Below are 22,948 nucleotides of genomic sequence, written 5' to 3'. Positions count from 1 at the left end.
GGACACCTGGCAGTGTTTTCCTGTTGCTGGAAGGAAATGATTCAGGCTGTTCCTCTCTGAGAGGCTGAAATGGCCGGCACCCCAGCAGCCTTGCTGGGTGCCATTCCAGATTTCATGTCCTTTGGGTCAGTGTTATCTGACACTATTCCTGGGGGACATGAACAAACATCTACTGTCCCCAGACAAGGGACCAACAGCAGACCAAAGTAAGGATACCACCGCAGTCTAACCTGGTGAACCACTGAGTTTTATGGGGTTTATTTACAGGAATATGGGTGATGGGTTACTTACAGGAGTAGACAGCTGCAACACCAAAAAAAAAAATCACCCCAGCACGGGAGACCATTCATGGAAACTGGAAACCCAGAGCTTGCCGCACGGCTTGTAGACACTCAGCAGGTCGGGGCCCTTCAGCTGGTCAGAGCCTCTTCCGGGTCGCTCCTCCTGTTTGAGAGGCTTTCAGCTCTCCTACAGCTTCTCTGTGGTTGAGAACGGAGAGGCCGACTGGATCTGGTCAGTTTTAGGAACCTTGTGAAGCCTTTGAGTTGTTTATTTCCGAGCCCAAGAGCTTGTCTGCTGAATGGAATGTTTACCCCCTCTTAGAACACCCAGTGTTTCACACCCTTTCTGTGTCTAGTGTCCAGATGCTGTTGGGTGGGCGCTTGGAGCTTCCCTCCAGAACACGAGGTTTGCATCTCAGAGAAAACTACTACACACCTCGGAAGCCCACACAGACCTCGGAACACAACACACGCGGGTCTCTGGTACAATACTGCTCTTCCCAGGCGGAGACAGATCGATCATGCTTAACTACGGCGACTCATCCATAGTCACACACACGGACTGTCCTCAGTGAAGTCACCCTGCAACTCTCCCTCATCCCACCAGATGTGCATCTCCTAGAGTTTTCCAGACTCTGCACACACTTGGCCTCAATTACACTTTCAAAGACATCTTTATTTGTGTGTCTTTATGTGCCCTGGGAACATGTAGAAGCCCAAGGAGGCCAGGAGACGGTGCCAGGTCTCCCGAAACTGGAGTTCCAGACAGTTGTGAGTCCCTGTGTGGGTGCTGGGAACCAAACCCTGGCCCTCTGAAAGAACAACAAACACTCCTAGCCACTAAGCCCTCTCCAGCTCTCAACCTAATTTCTTTAAGATTGATTCACATTGTTCTTTCCATTTCTAGGATACCGTTAGTCTAACGGTCCATCTACTGACTTCCCACACTTTGCTCTCATTCTTCTCAGGGTACTCCCTAACAACACCCAGATGAACACATTTTATAACCTTTGCACAAGCTTCCCATGAGGTCCAGAGTGGTATGTGATGCAACTCGACATACGGTTATGATTGGGGTAATTTCTAAGAACCTGGAGCAGGAACTACATCCTCAAAATGATAAAGACTATAAGCTAGGCTTTTATAGCAAATGAGGAGGTGTGGAGGAAAAGAAAATATGGGAGAGACAGAAAGAATGAGAAACGGGGGGTGGGGTGGGGGGAGAGGGAGAGAGAGGGATTCCCACAATGCTACTGGAGGACCACCTCCAACCCCGCCCCCCACGTGCTCCTGCGCATTCTGGGGGTCCACGTGCACCATACGCCCACGCTTGGCTTGCTGTTTACCGCAACCATAACCATCTCAGGACCTGAATACTCGCAACTTTCTGGTCACAGCTGCACCCTCTCCTCACCAAAGAGAGAATACCCCTGTTGTGGTTCAGGGGCTCAGGAAAGCCTCTGTGTACCCAGGAACATGAGTGGACGGGCCCGAGTGAGGGCACGAGGCATCGCCCCCAGCCATGGTACTAGGGAAGAGGGGCGCGCCCCAGGATACCTCACGGTGAGTGTTTCTCCCTCTCCTCCGTGTCCAGCCCCACAAGGCTTTCCTGTGCATGCCTCTCTTCTCTGACTTCTCCAGGCTTCCCAGGGTTCCCACCTTTTTCTTTCAAGTGGATACCATTGTTGAGAGCCGGAAGTGCAAAAGACTATGGCTAGGAGGTGAGGAACTGCCTTCTTTTTTAGCTTTAATTCAGTTGACTGTAAATTGTTTGTGAAAGAACTAAGGGAAAAAAAGAAAGAAAGAACAAACGAAAGACAGACAGTCAAAACCCTGAAGTCGCCCCACTTGCCTCTTACAGCGTATTACCTCTTACGGTCCTGGTAACTGGTAGTAGAAATCGTATCAAATTCAGGTGTGGCTTGGATTCCTCTGCTGTTGGCTGAGCAAACACTCGGAGTGTGGCTGCTTGCTGGATTTGGATGGTCAGACGGAACCAATCCTGAAGAACAACTACACACCCACTCTTTGGAGAAACTCTTTTGTAGATTGTGACCATTTTTCCTTTGTTATCATTTAGTGTCCTCTTGACTTTTCTCTCTCTCTCTCTCTTTTTTTTTTTAATTTCAAAAACAGGCCAAGATACAATAATTTCTTGGGCAAAGAGAACTTTCTGCAGAGGAAATATTAATGGCTCCTGTCTTATCCTGTCTTATGAAGTAGTTTTGGTTCAGTTCATTTACAGGGCCATCCCTATGCTCAGGAGCCCACTTCCACATCTTACACCTCTGGGGTCTAATACTGTTCTCTCACGGTCAGGTGCCATCAGGCTCCTGCTAAAAGCATGCAAAGGGAGCCTCCAGCCCCTCCCTAGCCTTTTGTGGAGACTGACCACCCCCCTAGTCCCTCCAGAGTTTCTACCTCTTCGTGTTTTCTGCTCCTGGATCGTGGTAATCCACGACCTGAAACATAATACCATTCTTGCCTTTTGTTAACCTTGTGGGTTGTGAGTTGATTGACATGTGAGCAAACTTTCTGCTTTGTAGACCACATCTGCCAGTCCTGAGGACAGTCAGGCATTGAGCAGTGGAGCGAGCGCCATTTCAGAGTCACGTAAGTGCAGCAGGTCTGTTTCCCCACCTCCTTCAGCCTGAGCAGAGCAGAAGGACCCACCAAGCCCTGAGACACCAGATTCAGCAACTACTCTGTTCCCTTTTTCCTCCCGAGGGTTCTCCTCACATGCTCATTGTGGATTCTCTGAGCTTCCTGGTCACCCCGGGACACAGGAATCCAGATGGGGAAGCCACTTTTCTGATCCTTTCTGCTCAGGGGATAATTTTGAAATCCCACCACCCTTGAGACAGAGTTTCAGAGCCCAACTAGCCTCAAAGTTACTGTATTCCTGAAGAGGACCTTTCTGATTCTCCTGCCTCTGCCCCTGGACCCTCCAGCCCTCCATTACTGGGATTATAGGTATACACCACCCAATTTATATGGTCCTGGGCATTGGGTTCAGGGTTTTATGCATGCTAGACAAGCACTTTGCCAACTGAGTTACACTTGCCAGCCCTTGAAAAACACGTTCCAAAAACACAGAACTCAAATACCAAAGCCCTCATTTACAGGATGGGAGAAATCCCACTCGGGGATACATTAGTCCTCTCTGCAAAGCCAGGCTCAATCCCAGGACTCTTGCCCACTCTAGGTCACATAGCTTGAGTAGGCATGCCAGGTGTGTTGGGTTTTGCTTGGGCTGATGTGAGGAAGTGCCATAGACTGAAAGGCTTAAATAAGAGACATTTGTTCTTCCTAATTCCAGAGGGTTGAAATGAATCTGAGAACACAGGTCATTTCATATCCCTGGGTAAAACCTGTCTACCATGTCCCTCATTTTGACCACGGAGTGACGTCATTGATTTCCAGGCAGTGAGTAAGCTGTAAGCACTGAGGGGCCCATGAACTCTCACAGTCCATCTCTGGTGTGACCCTTTGTCCTGAGTGGGGCTTTCCAGACCCACGTGCACAGTCCTGGGTGATCTGAACTGCAGTGAGAATGTACTATGTGGACACAGAAGGTCTGCTCTGAGAGGCAGCATGTTGGCCAGTCTGTTCCTGCCACTCAAACACCATTTCACGCTTGTGAGTGACACAGGGTGGAAAAAGTTCATCTTTGAAGACAGACTGACTTTTTGTTGATTTCTCTAAATTATGGTAATATACATAGAACCCAGTTTTCCTCATTTTAACTCTTTTGTTTGTTTTTCCAGACAGGGTTTCTCTGTGTAGCCCTGGCTGTCCTGTCTTTGTAGATCAGGCTGGCCTCGAACTCACAGAGATCCACTTGCCTTTGCTTCCCGAGTGCTATCACTTTAGCTTTAAGTGTACAGTCCTGGGGTTTAAGCCCACTTACATTGTAGAGTTACCAGTGCCATCCATCTCTGGAACTCTCTTGTATTGTAAAACTGAACCGTATTATTCCTTAAACAGTAATTCCCCACTCCCCAACCTCCCAGTTTCTGAGAACCACCTTTCTGTAACAGTTTAGACTTTTTTGTTGTCTTGTTTGATTTCTCTCTGTAGCTTTGGAGCCTGTCCTGGATCTCGCTCTGTAGACCAGGTTTGTTTCGAACTCACAGAGATCTGCCTGCCCCTGCCTCCCAAGTGCTGGGATTAAAGGCGTGGGCCACCACTCCCTGGCATAGTTTGAACTTTTTAAAAACAAGATTTGATTTTATCTTTAATTATGTGTATTGTATGTGTCTGTGTGTGAGGCCAGAGGCATTGGATCCCCCTGAAGTAATTGTGAGCCACCCGATGTGGGTTCTTGGAATCAAACTTTGGTCCTCTGCAAGAAAGCAAGTACTATTAACCACTGAGCTGTTTCCCTGGCCCTGGTAGTTTGAAATTTTAAAGCTGTCTAAAAATCACTTGAAATCTAAATCAGTGAGAGATATAGATGATTAATTAAAATTAATGCAATATCTGAAAATTACATGAAGTTTTAAAAAAAAAATTGGTTTCTTTGTTGTTGTTATTGTTTTACATCTTCCTGAGAGACTCATGTCCAGGGAGAAGGGTCTAGATGGAAGTTTGGAGCAGGTGGAAGGAGCATTTGGGGACACTGCACACAGTGACTACATCACAGGACAGGTGGACCCAGAGCCCAGATGTTCAGCACACTGATACGAATGCTGTTTTGCCATAGAGTCCTGGATTTTGAGGGTTTAAAGTTATCTTCTGAGTGCTGAAGACATTTAAAAAGCTACCACCTCCTGTACTCAATTAACCAAGTCACTCGACAGTGACATTTATTTCAGTGTGATGAAAGGTAAATGGTAGACGCTGAGAGGGACCCTGTCTCTTCTTAAGGAATAATCTATCGTGATTGTTGATGGCTGTGCCTGGGTGTTTTCCGTTTTCCCTGGGGAAAGTGAGAGATCTCCCTGTCCTAGCCCGGATCTCTCCAGAGTTCAGTCAACCTAGAACAACAGGAGAAGGAAGGGATTGTCACTTGCTAGCATGTGGGACTGGAACACAGGGAGGGAGCTGTCTCCTGAGCCAAGAAGAGGAAGTCTGTGATGCTGTAAAAGCTAACACTAATATTTCTAATTGAACATCCCAGGCTTCCTCTGTAATTTTCAGTGTTGAGACTAACGTCTTCTGTATAGTCAGGGATGTGTCAGCAGTGAGGTACATCATACGAAAACCCGTTTTGACTGTTGGTGTGGTTTCAGTGTACAGGGTGACACAATCCACCATACTGTGACATCTTCTTGTTCCAGATGAGGTTGGTGTCTCTTCTGATGATGGTGGACGGACCTTCATGGAAAGAAGAGACAAAGTCAGCCGGGACTTCATAGATTTGACTGTCTGTACCAGGGAGAAGTTGGCACATGTGAAAGATTGTAAAACAGGTAGCCAATCTCTTCTTGTTACTTTTTAAAGGTTACCAAGTATCGCTCTGGAATTTAAATCCCTAGTTCTGAAAGAGGTAAGTTTGTTAATCACCTGAGAGCTCTTGACTGAGCATCTGCTCTGTTGAAGGCGTTGTCTAGGCATTCGGAGTGTCAGAAACAAAACTGTTTTCCTCACACCACATCTCACTTTTAGAAAAGATACCCTCTTCTCACTTGGGGAAGTCATAGGAAGCTGTGTCTTCTCTTTCCAACCCTTGCCCTATGTGGAGAATCAGCCTGTGGGGATTTTAGCTGTAGAAAGGAAACCTCAGACAATGGGGATACTTCTTTGTTCAGACTCCAGGCTCCTTCCAAAATTGCATACACAAGTGTGGGCTGCTGGGAAGCAGGATCTGTCGTTTTCTTTGGATTTGCAGGAAGCTTTGTGGCTCCCTCCTAACTAATGGGAATTTCTGGTTTTGTTTGTTTGCTTGTTTTATTGAATTTAAAAGCAACAGAATGAGAAATAGATGTGATTATCCAACAAGCAGCTGCACAGCTGAACTAACATTTCACAGGAAGCGCTTCCCTCCCTGCGCACAGGCGCTCTGGGTCCGTTCTGCTGTGCTTGGGCAGGAGAGAGGGCTGGGTAGTGAAGAAGAGCACACCCCGCTCTAGCAGGTTGACATCCAGAGCCCACTGCGCATGTCAGGCAGCTCACAAGCACCCCTAACGCCAGGTCCCAGGCGTGGCACCCCCTTCTGGCCTCCACGGACACCCGCACACCTGCGCATGTGGCTGATCGCACAAACAGTAGTCTCTTTTAGCCCCTCCCACGGTGAAGCGTGCTGACTTACATCCCTTCCTGACCTTGGCTCTGATGGGGATGGCTAGCGCAGATCATCTCCAGTGCCCTGCCAGTTCTGACAGTCAGACTGACTTCTCAGTCCACGTGATGCCAGGCTGCAATGTGTTGTTGCCATTCACTAAGAATCTGGGAGAACAATTTTTTTTTTCTTAAGCAAAAATGACATAATATCTCTTGCCTCTGCCAGACACATGTATCACAGGCCCAGGCTGAGGGAGCAATAAGGTGTACAAGTACCATTTATTCCTCATACCTTGGGATCTGCATTTCTACTTTCTCCATGAAAAAGCAAAATAGTATACGTGTGGTAGAAAGATACAAGTTTAGTCATTTTCTGTGAAGACAAGTGAGACACACGTCATTAGTGCCCTCCTGGATTCTGTCCTGGGAGGAGCTTGTGACACCCTCCCTGCAGCCAGCTGTGCTCTGGTTCTGTCCTGCAGATGTTTAAGCTGCGAGCAAAAGTATCTATAGGGGAAGGAATTCCAGGGAGCACACATGGACTCCATGTGCCTGTACAAAATAGAAACTCAGGTCACGCTGCTTCTGTACAGGAGTTCCTGCTTCTGCCTCACAGCCTCCCTCTACCTCGTTGTGGGGTGTACACAGTGTTCTAACTACTGATGGAACTTCGTCAGAACTTACTAAGCCCTGGTTCTGACTATCTCAGTTTCTTAGAGGTTGGAGTGGTATCATTCATGGTGAGAATAGACTAGGCTTTTGTCTTGGTTGTGTTGGTAATCTCAGAGCAGAATCTAATCTGGGTCACAGACTCATCTGGAAGGTGTCTCTCGAGGGGTCCAGGCAGTCGCCTTCAGATGCTGCTCTTCCCGAGCTTGGCAAGTTCAGAGGCCTGCTGTGTACACGAGCTCACAGTACTGCCAGTGGCATTGCCAGGTTGAAAATGCAAGCATTTATCCCACACCACTGATCAAAAGCCCCGCTTTATAGCCACCACAGTCCATGTACAATTTTTAAAAGATGGTAATAACATGGTGTCCTCTTCTGGTGAACTGCATCTTTTCTCTTCCCCAGGTTCTAACGGAATACCTGTGCGGCTCGTCACGAATCTCTTTAGTGTAGATTTGCCCCAGGATTGGCAGCTGTACCAGTACCACGTCGTGTGTAACCCAGATTTAGCCTCAAGGAGGCTGAAGATTGCTTTGCTTTATGGTCACAGCAAACTCTTGGACAAGGCAAAAGCATTTGATGGCACCAGCCTTTTCCTCTCAGAAAAGCTGGACCAAACGGTACAGTGTGGTCAGTATTTCACTCTGTGTGTGTGTGTGTGTGTGTGTGTGTGTGTGTGTGTGTGTGTGTGTACGTATAGTTGTTTATTATGTATGTGCAGAGAAGGTCACTGATTTTCTTAGCAATTTGAAGGAGCATTTCCCATGCTTCTTCCTCGTCCCTGCTCCCTTGCCTTGAGAGCTCAAAGGTTTCCTAAGACATCATCAGCCATTGATGTCATAGATGAAACTGATGCTCCAGCATGCTAAACATTTAAGAGCTGCAAGTTCTTAAGACAGATGAACTTGGAAACCTTCCCCGAGCAGGTGAGACCTCCAGAGTCACCATTTCCATGGCTCTGGGACTGAATTTCCTCACTGCTCTTGCGCCTGTGTGGCCTCATGTCAGTTTCTGAATGCAGGAGCATCCTTCCTTTCAGCACTCCCTAAGTCACAGGAAAGATGAGTTACTCTAAGAGTGTTTGCAAAACGAGACTATTGAAGTGGTTAAATGTTTGATCTTCCTTTACCCATTTTTTTTTAAAGATTTTTTTTTCAACATTACCAGTTCTCAACTAGATATCAGTAGGCATTCTCAGTAAAACAAGATTAGAAGTACTATGAGAAAAAAGAACCAGGCTTTAAAAAGTCACAGTAGAACACAGAATTAGATCTTTGATGCTTCCAGTGAGAAAGTTTAGTCAGTGAGCGCAACATTTTTAAGCACTATAGTGCCAACAGCATAGGATAACATTGATAGCTATAAGTAAGTCTTTGTGATTTTACACAAGAAATGCGTTTCTGAGCATGCCTTTATCCTTTTTAAGACCTTGAAATGGATGGCGCCAAGTGGTGAGATCTGGTGGCTCAGAACATTGGAATCTGCATTTAGAAATGTTTTTATTCCCCTTCGAATCCTTTGCCCAGTGACACGTCGATAGCATGCAGTGTGTCTTCTTATCCTTGTGTAACGTGTTTTCAGTGCCTGGTCCTTAGAGTCGTTTTTATAGCAGTAGTTGAGAAGCTTCTGTGGTGTTACAAGTCACTGTGTGTCACCGGGGTGGTCTGGCTTACCTCAGTGGTTCCTAGCAAAGCTGCAGAAATTCTTTTGTGCACATGCCAGGGATAGGTTGGCACTGCTCATCTCAGCTGAGAACTAGCATGTCAAGGTCAAACACATCTGCGTGCTGGGGATAAGAGTCAGCGAGGAGGCAGGTGACGGGTAGACTGTAAGACAGAGCATCAGGGCTGTTACCTTATTTGCAGAGTAGGTGATACTGGGTGCAGACAGAAGGTTGTTGTGTCCCTTATTGGTGTATGTCCTGTCACTCTGTTAGAGTGCGCATCCTGACAGCGACACTGATTGCTCACTTTCTCCTGGACTTGGGCATCATCCTCCACTGCTGCCAGTTTCCACCTTTCTAGGGTGCTTATTAGGGTCTGAAGAGTCCCTTTGCGTTACATGACACTCGGCCCATACTTCTGGAAGCTGCCTTCCAGCTGCCTCATGGCTTTCCAGTGTTATACTCCATCTGTCTGCTGGGAGGTTCATTCACTCATAGTTATTTGCCACCTTTGTGTACTTAGAAAGAGTCAACTGTGTACTTAGTAGGGTGTTAGCACCGTGTAGGAAATAAAGACAAGTACTACAGGGGTCTTTTTCTTTAAAAGGCTTTCAGCTTAACATCAGAGTCACAAATAAACACAGTGAGATAGAATAGCTTAAGTGCCTTGGTAATAATTAGTATTGAGTTAGCACTTTTATTATACTAGCATCTATCGGGCACTTACTAAGTGTAGAGTTCTGTGCTTAGCAGGTCTAAAGAACAGCTTCCTTTATGCTGCTGTTTTATCTACCAGACGACGTTTGTGTCCCTGTGCCCTGCCAGGCTCCTAATGGCACTGTGTGTTTAACTCTCTTATCACTCCTGGAGCTCAGAGAGCTTGAGGATCTTACCTCAGAGTCAGAACTCAGCATGGTGAGAAGCAGGATGCCTGTGAGAGTTATGATTAGTGTCTCTGGAAGGACCTCAGGATCAGAGCAGGGGACAGTGGGGAAGGGCAGAAGGGAAGGGGCGTATTTGAGAAACTTGGTCATAGAGGTTTAATTAGCAAGGTGTGGAAGTGGCCCTGAAGGTAGGGAGAAGTGTGTCTTCCTGGACCAGTGAAGCACCACAAGAGAGTCTCCCCGTCACATCCTATTGAAGTTTCCTGAAGGGGGTGGGAAGAAGGATGGAACAGCCTGGGCAGTGTGTCAGAAGGACTTGAATAAAAGAAAAGTCCTGAGTGTTGCTCTCTATTGAACTCTGTGAGTGCCTGTGCTCTGCGTGAAGACAAGATCCTGGAGTGCCCTGTTTATCTTCATAGTCCTGGAACTCCAGCTGGCCTCCCTCCCACCTTAGAGATTGCGGAGAAGCTTGGAGCGTCGACACAGCTTCCTCCAGGTCACACAGTAGACTGTAGGGCAGCCTCCATAGTGTCTCTAAGCACATGGTATGGTAGTACCAGAACAGCCAGAATCTCGTAGAGACATTGCAGTGTGGATAGACTGAGACTTGTGGATTGCTCAGGTGGTGGGGTGTGTGTGGGGTGGGGTGAGGTGGGGGGTGTGTGTATGGGGGGGAGGGGGATGTGTACCGGGAGCTTAGCAGCTGGGGACTGGAGCGGCAGGTCCAGGAACAGACGGAGGAAGTGCAGGAGCAGTTGGTGTTTGGAGAAAGGATCAGGGGGGATGGAGTGTTTGATCTTGGGAAGCTGTTGAGAAATACAGTTTCCAACACTGCCTCTTGCCAACTCCCTTCAGCTCTTCTCCCACTCCCGTTGTTGTCCACATCCTTTGTCTGAGGTCCCCACGGGGCTGGGAGCAGGATGTCTGTCCCTCCTGCTCCTGTGGATTGGACTTACCTTGACCTTGGTGAGATCTCGGTAACTTGCCATTTTGGCATGAGTTGTCTGAGACCAGGAGTCTCCCCAGGGCAGTACCCCACCCAGTGCGGAGGGACAAGTTTCTCTTTGCATCTCTGCTGTCCAGTTCCTGCTGTAAAAACTGACAATGTAACTAGAAGGTAACAGCGAATATGCAGATGCTTGCTAATGAGCTGACTTCTGATTCACCACCCTGTGAAAAACCCCTGATCATTGACATTTATTGACTGATGTGTGAATGCTTGTATTTAAAAATCCTGTACTGAGCTTTGCATAGCTTAGAGGTTTTATTTTGTAGCTGTTTAAAGAGTTATTTTTATTTTTTAATTATATGTGATGTGGTGTGTGTGTGTGTGTGTGTGTGTGTGTGTGTGTGTGCACATGTAAGTGTCTTCAGTGCAGAAGAGGGCATGAGATCCTGTGGAGCTGGACTTACAGCAGCAGTGGCAGCCCAGTGTGGATGCTAAGAACAAACTCTGGTCCTCTGCAAGAAGGAGGAGCCATCTCTCCAGCCCTTGGTGACTTAGGCTTTTCTTTAGTTGAGGAGCTGATACAGAGCCTCTCCCTGTGGTCCTTAGGTTGCTAAAACAGCTTCATCTTAGGTGAGCCCTAAGGCTTTCACCAGCCCTTTGCAAACTTTTATTAATAGAATGAAATTTCCCATCCTAGCTCCCACATTTTCTCTGCTCCCCTCATCTTTCTCACCCTCCTGTCTGGTCCTTTTCATTGAAGGATTTCCTCTCTCCCACTTTCCTGCTTTGTGAATAAGCTTTTTGAGGAATTTCTCAGGAATTGATGAACTTGGAAGGGGCCAGGCATTCTGCTACCTCCTAAAGATAATGTACATTGCTTCTCTATATGTACACACATGGATTTTCTTGAGGGAATGTCTTTATCAGGCTTTTAAAGTAATTTGATCCCCGAATGGGGATCAGGTTATTCCACACGCCATCGCCCCCAGCTCCATTGTTGTTCATGTGTGCGACAGCTTTAAACTCGTGTCTGCGTTCCGGACACTTGAGGATGAGCTGTGCCTTCACCTCCCCCTTTTCCCAGGTCACAGAACTGACAAGTGAAACCCAGAGAGGTGAGACTGTCACGATGACGCTCACTCTGACGAGCCAGCTGTCCGCAAGGTCCCCAGTGTGCATTCAGTTCCTCAACGTCATCTTCAGAAAGTAAGTCATTGACCTTTCGGCATACAGCCTGGGTATGAACGCGTCCGTGCTGCGTGGGGAGCGGGCCAGCAGCAGCTCTGGGATGAGTTTTCAAGGACGCTGATCTACTCTGGCGGTAAGATGGCACACGAGCCGTCTCAGCCACTCTTTGGCCCAAACCCTCTTTACTCAGCCTTATCCCAAGGTTAGGCCGTGTTGCTTTTAGCCTTTCCTCCATTTCCTCTGTGCTGCCGCACTCTGACCCCAGACTCAAGTTCACTGAGTAGGATGGCCAGGTGGGGGATTGGTTTCTCCTCTAGCTGGCTGGTTTGGGACATAGGAGGCTGTCACCAGCTGTGTTCTGCCCTGGCTCCATCCCAAGCCCCAGATCTTTCTTCACAGCATGAGTTGGGAAAGAGGAGTGGTTGTATGTAAGCTTTCGACAGTCCTTAGAATGGAGTGAGGGTCATGTGATTCACAGTTACCTCGGGGGTGAAGGGATTTGACCAATGCATAATCCCCTCCATACAGCACTGTGTGTGTGCCAGGATCCACACAGCACTGCGTGCCTGTGTGTGTCAGAATGCTGTGTTTGTGACTCTGTCATAGAGATGCCAACTTCTATTCAACCAGAGACTGAGGGGGAGGAGGTCAGGAAGTTTGGGGCTTTCCAAAATATTTGGGCCCATAAGTAACTTCCTCTGTATCCAACATACCACTTCCTAGAGTTAGTCAAATGCCTTCTCTGGTCTCTTTGACCCTCCGTGCCCTGGAGGGAGGACCACGCTCCACCAGCTGACACGTGGAAGATGCTTTCCAGTGTGTTTCATCATATTGTTTGTTGCGCACTGTTACACACACCCTGACTTTACATGTGGGAGACTGGCCTCTGTGACATTAGCAGCCAAGTCACCAGAGGGCCCTCTTGTGTTCTGACTCAAAGCTGCTTACATTTCCCCATGCACTGGACACCATCACTCCTTCCCAGAGGTAACCAGGATAGTTGCCAAAGATAGTGTCACAATGATGTGGGACACCAGGGAACTTGAGTGGCTAGTCAAAAACAGCCTCTTCCTTTCAAAACAGGGAGGGTCAGAGGGCCCAGTACATGGCATGACTGCATGTTATAGTCATCTAGAATTACAATTACACAGAATTGATTATATTATTGTAGTTAAGTGTATAAAAATGTCAACTAAACCAGGTGGTGGTGGCACATGCTTTTAATCCCAGCACTTGGGAGGCAGAGGCAAGCAGATATCTGAATTTGAGGCCAGCCTGGGCTACAGAGTGAGTTCCAGGAAAGGCACAAAGCTACACAGAGAAACCCTGTCTTGAAAAAACAAAAATAAAAATGTCAGCTATATCTTTTTAAACTATGGAATTATAGTTCTTACAAATATATACTCAAGTATATTTAGTGTTTGTTCTAGTGGTGTGTGTGTGTGTGTGTGTACGTGTGGGGGGCACATATCTCTGTGTGTGTGGAGGTCAAAGGTCAGTCTCCTCTGTTGGTCCTCATCCTCCTTGTATGAGATAAGTTCTCATTCTTGTTCGCTGCTGCTTACACCAAGCTAGCTGCACGTGAACTTGGGAGGATTCTCCGTGGCTGCCTCCCACCACCCCACAGGAGGACTGGGATTATAGCTCTGTCCTGCTTTCCATGGCTTCTGGAGTTCCAGACTCAGCCCTTTCTGCTCCTGTAACAAACAGTTTATTCACTGAACTGTCTCCCCAGCCCCCAAAAGTTGAATTCAACACTGTGATGAACATTTACCAAAGATTCCAAAACTATGCTTCCAGGATCTTTAAAAAGTTGAGAATGTACCAGATTGGACGGAACTTCTATAAGCCTTCAGAACCAGTGGAGATTCCCCAGTACAAGTATGTTTCTTTTGTTTTCTGTTCCCGTGAGATGGCAAGATTCAAGGGGCATAATTTTTGCACCAGTACCCTGCTGTTCTGCCTCCCGTGAGGTGTCACGTGTCTGGAATATGGAATGCAATGAGCTTTTGGAATTTTCAAGTGTTCTTTCATGTTTTGTTTGTTGGGGGGACTAGTGAACCCAGATGTGAAGCCAGAAGTGTTTGTTCTTTGGTTAGTGTGCTAAGTCATAACTTCTGGAAGGGACTCGGAACTCAGTTTTCTGTGGGCAGCCAGCAACAAAAGCAGAACGTTTCATTTTGAAATCCATCTGGCATCCTGTGCCCTCTCTGAAAGGAAGTTAGGGTAGCCGGAGCAGCTGACAGAGGTTCTGGGGAGCACTCTGCAACACCCAGAACAGCCCCTACCAGAAATGTGGGCTCTGAAGTGCCAGGGCTCCGTTTGGAATTTTTATTCACAGTTGTTTTATCCTAAATCTATGTTTGAAGAAACCCCAGCTGAAAAAAGCTAGCACGTTCAGTCAGTAACTGGAGAAAATGGCACAAAAGGAAAAAACAAAACAAAAAAGCCATGACCTCCAGAGAGTTAGAATGAAAACTCACTGTGTCAGCGTCGTTACAGGTTTTCCTGGTAGTATGTTTTAAATATCAAGTACTGTGTTTGTTGTTTTTTTATCTGTTTCTGAAGATTGTCCCTGTGGCCTGGGTTTGCCATTTCTGTGTCCCAGTTTGAAAGCAGACTCCTGTTCAATGCTGACGTGAGCTACAAAGTCCTCCGAAATGAGACTGTTCTGGAATTCATGACTGATCTCTGCTTCAGAACCGGCACGTCCCACTTCACTGAGACATGCCAGAAAGAGCTAGTGGGACTCATTGTCCTTACCCGGTAAGGGCTGGCCCCTGACTGCTACCTAGTCACACTGGCCAGAGTTCTGGGGACAGGAAGTGGGGGTTGTTGGTTGGCTCGCCCCTGTGGAAGGCCTGTGTGTTTCTGAAGTCACTTCCGATTTCTGGACCGCCCCAAGTCAGCATGGCTGGCTCTGTGTTTTCTCTTGCCGTCTTCGTCTTCCCCCGGCCCTCAGTGGCCTGCACTGTGTTGCTCCAGGACCTCTGCCTGGTTCCCAGTGTCGGCTTCCCCACCACTCAGATCTCCCCACACCCAGCTCTGGAGCTCCTGGTGGCCCCGTCCCCTCTGAGAACCAGCCACTCCCTGGAGGGCTTTGCTTAGGTCGCCTCTTCATGGTCATTGTGTTGTGTTACAAGACAGAGTGGGTGCTCGCTCCCCGGCCGCACCCCGAGATTCTGAGGCCTTTTTTTTTTTTTAAAGATTTATTTATTTATTATGTATACAGCATGTATGACTGCAGGCCAGAAGAGGGCACCAGATCTCATTACAGATGGTTGTGAGCCACCATGTGGTTGCTGGGAATTGAACTCAGGACCTTTGGAAGAACAGTCAGTGCTCTTAACCTCTGAGCCATCTCTCCAGCCCCTCTGAGGCCTTTTAGACAAAGGGTATACATCACCCCTTTGTAAGTTCCTGGGTCTATCAATGTAGTTTACCCTCAATGAACAATGAGCCAAATCAAACATCGACAGGCTAGGAGTCTTCCTGGGTTCTCAATAGCTTGTGAAAGACTGATTTCCTTTCTGGACCATCCCAGTGACTATCCTGGTCTGGACTTTGATCTCAGCGCTGGTCTCCTGGGCTGAGCAACAGAGGGGTAGTCTAGCTGAGCCTAGGTGAAGGTGAACCTTCCCAGGCACAGGCACTGCCCTCCTGTGTGTATTTTGATGCATTAGCTTGCCACGCTCTTACAGAGACACCTTGTAAGGTATGTGGAGCTCTGGGACACCTGCCTTGGAGGTGTCTGCTGCAGGCCAGGCCACAGGAGATCATACTGCTGAAAGAGCAAAAAGAACTTGGAACGGCCTGGCCCGCTGGTTCTTGTTTTGCTGAGGGTCAGTCCGACATGAGAGATTAACAGGATTCCAGAATTGTGTGATTGGCCAGATGGATTGGTATTTTTTTTTTTTTTTTTATCATGAGGACTACCTGGGAGCTGATCTATGATACCAGAGGAGGGCAGGGAAGCTGAATGGAATTTCACCATAGGGACATTTAAGAATGACTTACCTTGAGCTAGGCTCTGTCGGTGAGACAAACACTGTGGGCTGTGTCTTGCTGAGTCCATCAGCTGGAATGCAGAGATCTGAAGAATTCACACTCTTCTCAGTTAAGAGCTGATTGTGTGGCACAGAGGTGTGACTATGCTTATAGCAGTGTCTCCCATAATCTCAGGAGTGGACCTTGTATTTTGAGTTAACTCAAGATAGTGGTGTGGTAGCCATGTACCTAAGGTGATTTGGCAAAGTGTTTTCAGAGTGTCTCAAATTTACCAGATACAACAACAAGACATACCGTATCGACGACATTGACTGGTCTGTGAAGCCTACACATGCCTTTCATAAGCGGGACGGCTCCGAGATCACATACGTGGATTACTACAAGCAGGTAGGCGTGGTTCCCGTGTCCTTCCTTAGCCCAGGGACAGTGCTCCCTGTTTAGTTACTTCTCTTGTGGTTGTGACCTTTCTAACAAGGAGCAATTTAAGGGGAGACTGGTTTCTTCTGGTTTACAGTTCCAGGGGATCATTTCACCATGGTGAGGAGGCAGTGGGAGCAGGGTCAGGAAGCTGGCTGGTCATACTGCAGAGTGAACCAGATGTTGCCTCAAGGTTGCCCATCCACCCTCCAGTGACCCATTTCATCAACCTCACCTCCCAAAGCTACCACAACCTCTAAAATGACGCTTCCAGCTAGATATCAGATGTTCAAATGCAGGAGTCTGTAGGGAACATTTTACAAAAGTTGACCACAACACTATTCCTTCCAGAAAATTCCCTGAACTGTCACGGTGAGTCTACCTCCCACATAACTCATTCTCTTACTTGCTTCTTCTCTACCCTCATTGTCTCTGGCTTGGCTAGGACCCCCACCCTGCCTCCTATATTCTTTCTTCCTCTAGTAATCGGCCTTAAAATCGTATCTGATCATGTTACACACAAGCTTTGATGTTTCCATGGCTCTCCTTCCTTAGGAGTCAGTTGTAAAAGTCCTTGTGGAGTTTGATCTGGCCACTGCATGCTCACACACACTCTCTCTCTGCTCTCTCTCTCTTTCTGTGTCTCTTTCTGTGTCTTTCTGTCTCTGTCTTTGTCTCTCTGTCTATCTCTCTCTGTCTGCCCCCCCCCATCTCCCAAACCATTCTGGGTGTGGGAGCACTGGCCTTTTGTGGCTCGTGACTCAGTCTCCCCCCTGTGCATGCATGTTCATGTTCATGTTCATGTACATCGCTTCTTCTTCTCGGATAAGCCAGACAAGCACTGACCAACCTTCAGTTCTCAGCCAGGCAGCTTGTCTCCTGGGAGTGTGTGGTGCTGGTCCGGGAGGCTTGCTATCCCTGAACTCAGCATCACTGCTAGGGGCAGGCCTGCCCCCTCCCCTGGAATCTCTCCTCAAGGCATGCTTTGAACTATTTTTGGGCACCTTATGTTGTCAGCTGAGTTCCTATCCCATAGCAGACACTCAAGAGCTGGTGGAGTCTCTTGCCGCCTCCGGAAGCTCCGTGTTCATTTGCAATTATATTGCCCTTTCTAGGCTTCCGAAGAGGTGCTTTCTCTGTAATCATTTAAATCTCACAGCGGAATTGAAAAACAGAAAGCTGACTTGATCCTCACCCATCTCCTGGAAAGGTTCTTTTCCTCCTTAGCCACGTTTGGAGACCCGCTGTGGTGGTTCCAAGTCCTCTTTAGTTCTCCCTCCCGGAAGTGTCACGGGTCAGGCATCTGGCTTTGTCACTGCAGAAATAGCACCGTCAGGGTCTAAATCACTCAACCTTTGTCAGCCTAAGTGGCTTTCAGTGGCTTTTTCCCACCTTACTTATCAGTAATTTTTTTCATGGGTAGATAGTGTATTTGGGACATTGATCCATTGTGTCCCTGAAATCATTGTTACATGAAAGAAGTGAGGCACAGGAAGACACCACTGCACAGCTTCCTCTGGCATCTGAAACGGGTGGGCTCGTTGGCTTAGCTGGTGCAACAGGGGTTGCCAGAAGCCAGGGAGGGCAGAGTGGAGGGAGGTGAGAGAGACTGGCTGGTGGAGAAAGCCAGTCAGGCAGGAGGAATGCATGCTGGCATTCCACGCTGAAGGGGGAGGCTGACTACAATGAACAATACTGTGTTGTGTATCACAATGACATTAGACCTCCGTGACCACGCCCACTCTCTGACCTGACCGCTTGGTCACATCCTCCGTGGCTCTCCTCCGTGGCTCTCCCCTGAGTTTCAGGTTGATTTCTGTCGGTCTCTTTTGACATGGTTTGCTTCCTTCTCTTGTCATTTGCTGTGGCTCCTGCCGGCCTGCTCCCTCCACTGTAGTTTGAATCTGCTCCAGTAACTGGGCCTTCCTCCACTTCTGCATTACACACGCACTTCCCGAACGTGTTATTTGCCTGAATGTCCTGCGGCCGTCTCAGTTGGACATCTTTACGCCCCCATTCCTTCTTAGGATGGTGCATGTCAGCTGGAAATGTTTCTGCTTTCTTCCTCCTCCTCTTGGCCCTCACTCCCTCACTGAGCAGCCACCGGGATGAGCTCTCCTCCACCTTTACCATGGCATTCTCTCTGGCACGCCTCCCTGGCCTAGTCCACTGTCCGGTCGGTGTAGGGCCCCATTGGGTAGGGGATGTGGTCAGTCCTGTGGTCTCCTTGCGTCCCTGTCTCCTCACTGTCTCTGCCACTGGAGAGGAGCTTTCTGTAAAGGTTGCCCAGGCATGTGGTTAAGGACATAAGCCTCCTCGAAGTGACAAGGGCATGGCATGGTTCTAGCTGTGTAACTTAGGCAAAGTCCTACACTCAGAGCTCAGTGAGGGACCTAAAGCTGCCTGTTAGGGCATCGTATCTCCCTTCACGGTGTAGTGTGAGCAGTTCGCATGGCAGTAGTGCGTCCAGTGCCTTCAACCTAATGCTGCACACTGTACTCACAGGCAGGTGGTGGAGACCCTTGCCACCCTCCTCTTCCTCATCTCTAGAATCACAGCTTGGCCCATCCCGCCTTTTAGCCTCATCTCCCTCGGCATCCCCCCTCCCTCCGACTCATCCATCCTGCTGTATCCCTGTCTACATGCTCGTCACGAACGGCCCAGGCCCTGTGCATGTGCCCGAGATCCCTGCACGAAGCCACACTGTACCTTTCTCTTCTATCACTAGGTCAGATTGTAGCTTCAGGATCAAGTGTTGCCTAGTCTGTGACCAGCTTTCTGACTTGACTTTCTGTTACTCACACAGAAGGCGAGCAAACTCCAGTGTATCACACTGCTTCTGGGCACATCTTCTTTAGAGCAGAGGTGCCTTGGAGTCCTGGTGGCGCAGTAAGGCATCTTATACATAATATGTGCTCTGAGTGTACATAATATGTGCTCTGAGTGTGCGCATTAAACCCGTACTTGGTTAGACGGTTGGGTTTCTGTACCACACCAGTGAATTGGTTCTTTTTTGAACAAATGTATTTTAGGAGCTGTCATTTTCTAAAAAGGGCACCATGAAAAGACCCATTCCTTTTTTGTGGTGAATTCGCTTGCTTTGTGACATTATGGAGGAAAGGAAACACAATCACATCAGATTTCAAAATGTCTTACTTTCTGAACTAGGAAATGCATGCTAAATTTCTATTTATTTTCAGAGTGGAAAACATTATCTTATGGAAAATACTTGAAAATTCTTAGACAGTTGGGTCCATGGAGAAGGTAAAAATCTACCTTTGGACAGCCGCTTCAGCAATGCTTGGCCTGTGCCATGAGCAGGGGACCCTCTTCCCAGGTAGCCCAGGTCTGGCAGAGCTGGTCTGTAGGGTCTATTACTCTTGACTGTTCTGTTCTTGGACTCCGCCTCCATGAAGTTCCCCTGACGTCCCAGCTCAAGCCCTGTGGTGTGGCACAAAGTCGCAGGTTAAATCCCAGCTCTCCAGCTGTGGAGCCCTCGGAACTCATTTTGAGGGCCCGTGCAGGGTGTGTCCCCATGGGCGTGGTCTGTTATGTGTGCAGCTTTGCTGTGTAGAGAATGTGGTTAACAGAAGGACTCTTTCTCTCCCATATCTGTGTCCAGCTCAGTTCCTTAGAGGAAGAAAGTGTTCCAGCAACCTATACTGAATCCATTAATGAAGTTTTGTATAGACTCTTGAGAAAGGTTTCTCTGAACAGTTTCCCTCAGTATCTGCTGTGCTCACAACTGTAACCCCACATTCCTGAATTGGTCTTCATTTTAAAGAATAAAAGTCCTTATTGGACTAGAGAAAAGTTTGCATAGTATGCCCATAGTTATCATGGTGGCCAATAAAACATAATTCCTAGGTATTTTATAGATTATAATTTTATAATTCTAGTCCTGTCCTTAGTTACACTGGAAGTTACTATTAGTTATGATTTGCCTTTGGAAATGGACTTTTGGCAAGGTGAACTTCATGTTTGGGAAGGGGAGAGAAGAGTGTTTCCAGACAGCTGCTGAGGACTCATCTTCAACCACACACCGGCTGAGTGGTTCCCCTGCGAACTGCTGGTGCCCCCATTTCATAGAAGACAGGTGCACACAAGAGCTGGGTATCAAATCTCCCGTCAGTTCTCAGCTGCTTCTCTTTCCCTGCTGCACAGTACCATCCTGGGTATCAAAGACCCTCGTGTTCTTTTGGGAAACTGAGTACAGTATAACCTTGGCCTGCAACTTGTATGTGGACATTGTTAAGGTGAATTTAGGTGGCTAGAACCATGGGGCAAATGCTTCAGTCATAGTGTGTGTACAGACAGCTGAAGGCTGTTTGGAATCTGGAGGAAACCCAGAGCGGGGGCGGGGGGATATATATATATATATATATATATATATATATATATATATATATGAAGTCTTAAAAATGGTGTTTCAATCTAAGGGATAATACAGGGCCAGTGAGATGGCTCATCAGGCCAAGACTGTCTGCCAAGCCTGAATGATTTGAATTTGAAGTTTTCAGGATTCACATAATGGAAGGCGACACCAGAGTACACAGTACACAGTTGTATCATAACATAAATGCATTGACACACACATATAACACACTACACTAGGTTAAAATGTAATTAAAAATGAAAGATAATTAAAGGTAGAAAAGATGAGTCCTGGAAGTTGTAAGGAATAGTAAAAAGATTTACTCAGTGACTCGCTTGGGGTTTGTGCGTGGCTTGTAACCAAGGATGCCCCTCTGCTCTGTGTCCACATTTGCTGTCCCCCATTAATCTTGTATTTTATAGCAATACAATATCACTTTATCTGACCTAAATCAGCCAGTGCTTGTTAGTCTGCTGAAAAGAAAGAGGACTGGTAACACGGAGCCTCAGATGGTCCACCTGATCCCGGAGCTCTGCTTTCTCACAGGTAAGGTTTGGTGTAGAGCTCCACTGCCCCCCCCCCCCCTTACGTTAGCTGAATGCCAGAGTGTTCCCATAACAGGGACAAGGGGCCCTGTAAGTGGCTTAGACAATAGTGAGGCCAGCGGAGCGTGAAGTGCCCTCTGGAACCTCTTTCGTAAACTTGCTGCCAGACCAATCTCTGGGTAATTTCCAGAGGCCAATCTGCCTTTTTTGCTGTGTTTTTGAGGTTTACTGGTCGAGGAAATCACATGACTTTTTTGGGGGGGAGACCAGGCTACTTTGTTAGAGTGAGACCAGAATGACCCCGAGTTTCTTCATGCACCAGTTTCCAAAAAGCAGTTCTCACTGTCTATATATAGAACCCACCTGAGTGTCATTTTTCACTATATAGCAGAGCCTGCCTGAGTCTGTGGTCTTAACTGCTGAGCCATCTCTCCAGCCCCCCCCCCATTTTCCTGTTTTATTATTTTATGTATATAATGTTTGGTCTGTGCTGTGTGCATCACATGTGTTTCTGGTGCCCACAAAGGTCAGAAAGGGTACTGGATCCCCTGAGATTGAAGTCATATATGGTTATAAGCTGCCGTATGGGTGCTGAGAATCGATCCTAAGTCCTCTGGAAGAGCAACAAGTGCTCTTAACAACCAAGTCATCTCTCCAGCCCCAAATTTCTTTTAAAGAAAAAGAGAGAAACAGTTTCACTATGTAACCTAGACTGACCTTGAGCTGACTTTGTAGCCCAGGCTAGCCTAGAACTCCTGAATGCTGGGATTACAGGTGTGTGGCACCACACTCAGCTGTTGGGAACTCTTAATACTCCTGGGGCTTGCCTCTCCACTGGGCAGCGTTCCACAGGGGGCGAGTCTTACTCATTTGAGTGGGAAGCATGCCTAGGCGGGGCCAGCCCTTCTGCCTGTGATTTTCTCCGTGGCTTTCGCTTGCTCCTCACAGGCCTGTCCAGCCAGGCAACCTCAGATTTCCACCTGATGAAGGCAGTGGCTGAAGAAACTCAGCTCAGTCCCGTGGGACGGCAGCAGCAGCTGGCCCGGCTTGTGGATGACATCCAGAGGTACAGGCCACGTGCTCTATTGACAAGACAAGACGCTGGTCCTCCAAGCAGGTGTAGCCTGAGAATTTTCTGAAGCTAAATTATTTTTATTGTGTTAAAAATATTTATTCCTTAATACTTTCATATACATGAAATATATACGTATGTACTGTGCTTTGGTCGTAGTCCCCTATGATTGTCCTGTCTCTCCCACTGAACCTCTTCCCCAGAAGCCCTCCTACTTCCATGCCTTTTTGGTGCCCTGCTGCGTTTAATTTGAGTCGCCTACAAAAGTGTGGGTGTATTGCGTGATAAAGGACAATTTACTAGTGTCCTTGCCACTGAGGAATATGATTCCCTCTCCCAGCACCCATCAACTGCCCAAAGCTCCAGGAGGAGTAAAGGCTCCTGAGCCCCTCCCCTGTCCACACTAATGGGCCCAGTCTAGTGCACGTCGCCCCCCTATAGTGCATTCACGGGTACTGCAGCCTTGTCTCTTCTAGAAGATAAAACTGAATTCCTTTCCCCCCATCCTTTATCATTCCCCCATCCGCTCCCAAGCCAAAGTATTCAAATGTTCCCAGGAGAAATCTGCATATACCAACTCCAAATCATCCCTCTGGGGAATAATCTCACCTTCATTGGCAGTAGCAGGCCGCTCTGTGTAAACATTTTCAAGTCTTGTGGTTTTCAGTCTTT

General features: G+C 47.7%; 1 protein-coding gene across 2 annotated transcripts in view; it reads left to right on the top strand.

Annotated features, from left to right (window-relative positions):
- The first annotated feature begins 1,388 nt into the window (after positions 1-1,388).
- Positions 1,389-22,948, top strand: part of Piwil4 (piwi like RNA-mediated gene silencing 4) — a 37,397-nt gene continuing 15,837 nt past the window's right edge. Inside the window, exons 1-10 of one of the 2 annotated variants that reach the window (XM_006990518.4) lie at positions 1,389-1,844; positions 2,828-2,894; positions 5,564-5,695; positions 7,581-7,795; positions 11,756-11,877; positions 13,660-13,740; positions 14,428-14,625; positions 16,143-16,254; positions 21,082-21,205; positions 22,153-22,270. In XM_006990518.4, the coding sequence (XP_006990580.1) occupies positions 1,758-1,844; positions 2,828-2,894; positions 5,564-5,695; positions 7,581-7,795; positions 11,756-11,877; positions 13,660-13,740; positions 14,428-14,625; positions 16,143-16,254; positions 21,082-21,205; positions 22,153-22,270 (1,256 nt within the window). In that variant the 5' untranslated portion in view covers positions 1,389-1,757. Of the gene's footprint in view, positions 1,845-2,827; positions 2,895-5,563; positions 5,696-7,580; positions 7,796-11,755; positions 11,878-13,659; positions 13,741-13,895; positions 13,954-14,427; positions 14,626-16,142; positions 16,255-21,081; positions 21,206-22,152; positions 22,271-22,948 lie in introns of those variants that run through there. The other variant, XM_042280425.2, reaches the window with a different exon arrangement.

Source organism: Peromyscus maniculatus, chromosome 7, assembly GCF_049852395.1.
Source record: "Peromyscus maniculatus bairdii isolate BWxNUB_F1_BW_parent chromosome 7, HU_Pman_BW_mat_3.1, whole genome shotgun sequence".
NCBI classification, from domain to species: domain Eukaryota; kingdom Metazoa; phylum Chordata; class Mammalia; order Rodentia; family Cricetidae; genus Peromyscus; species Peromyscus maniculatus.
Note: the sequence above shows the minus strand (reverse complement) of the source record. Positions and strands in the feature narration are given on the sequence as shown.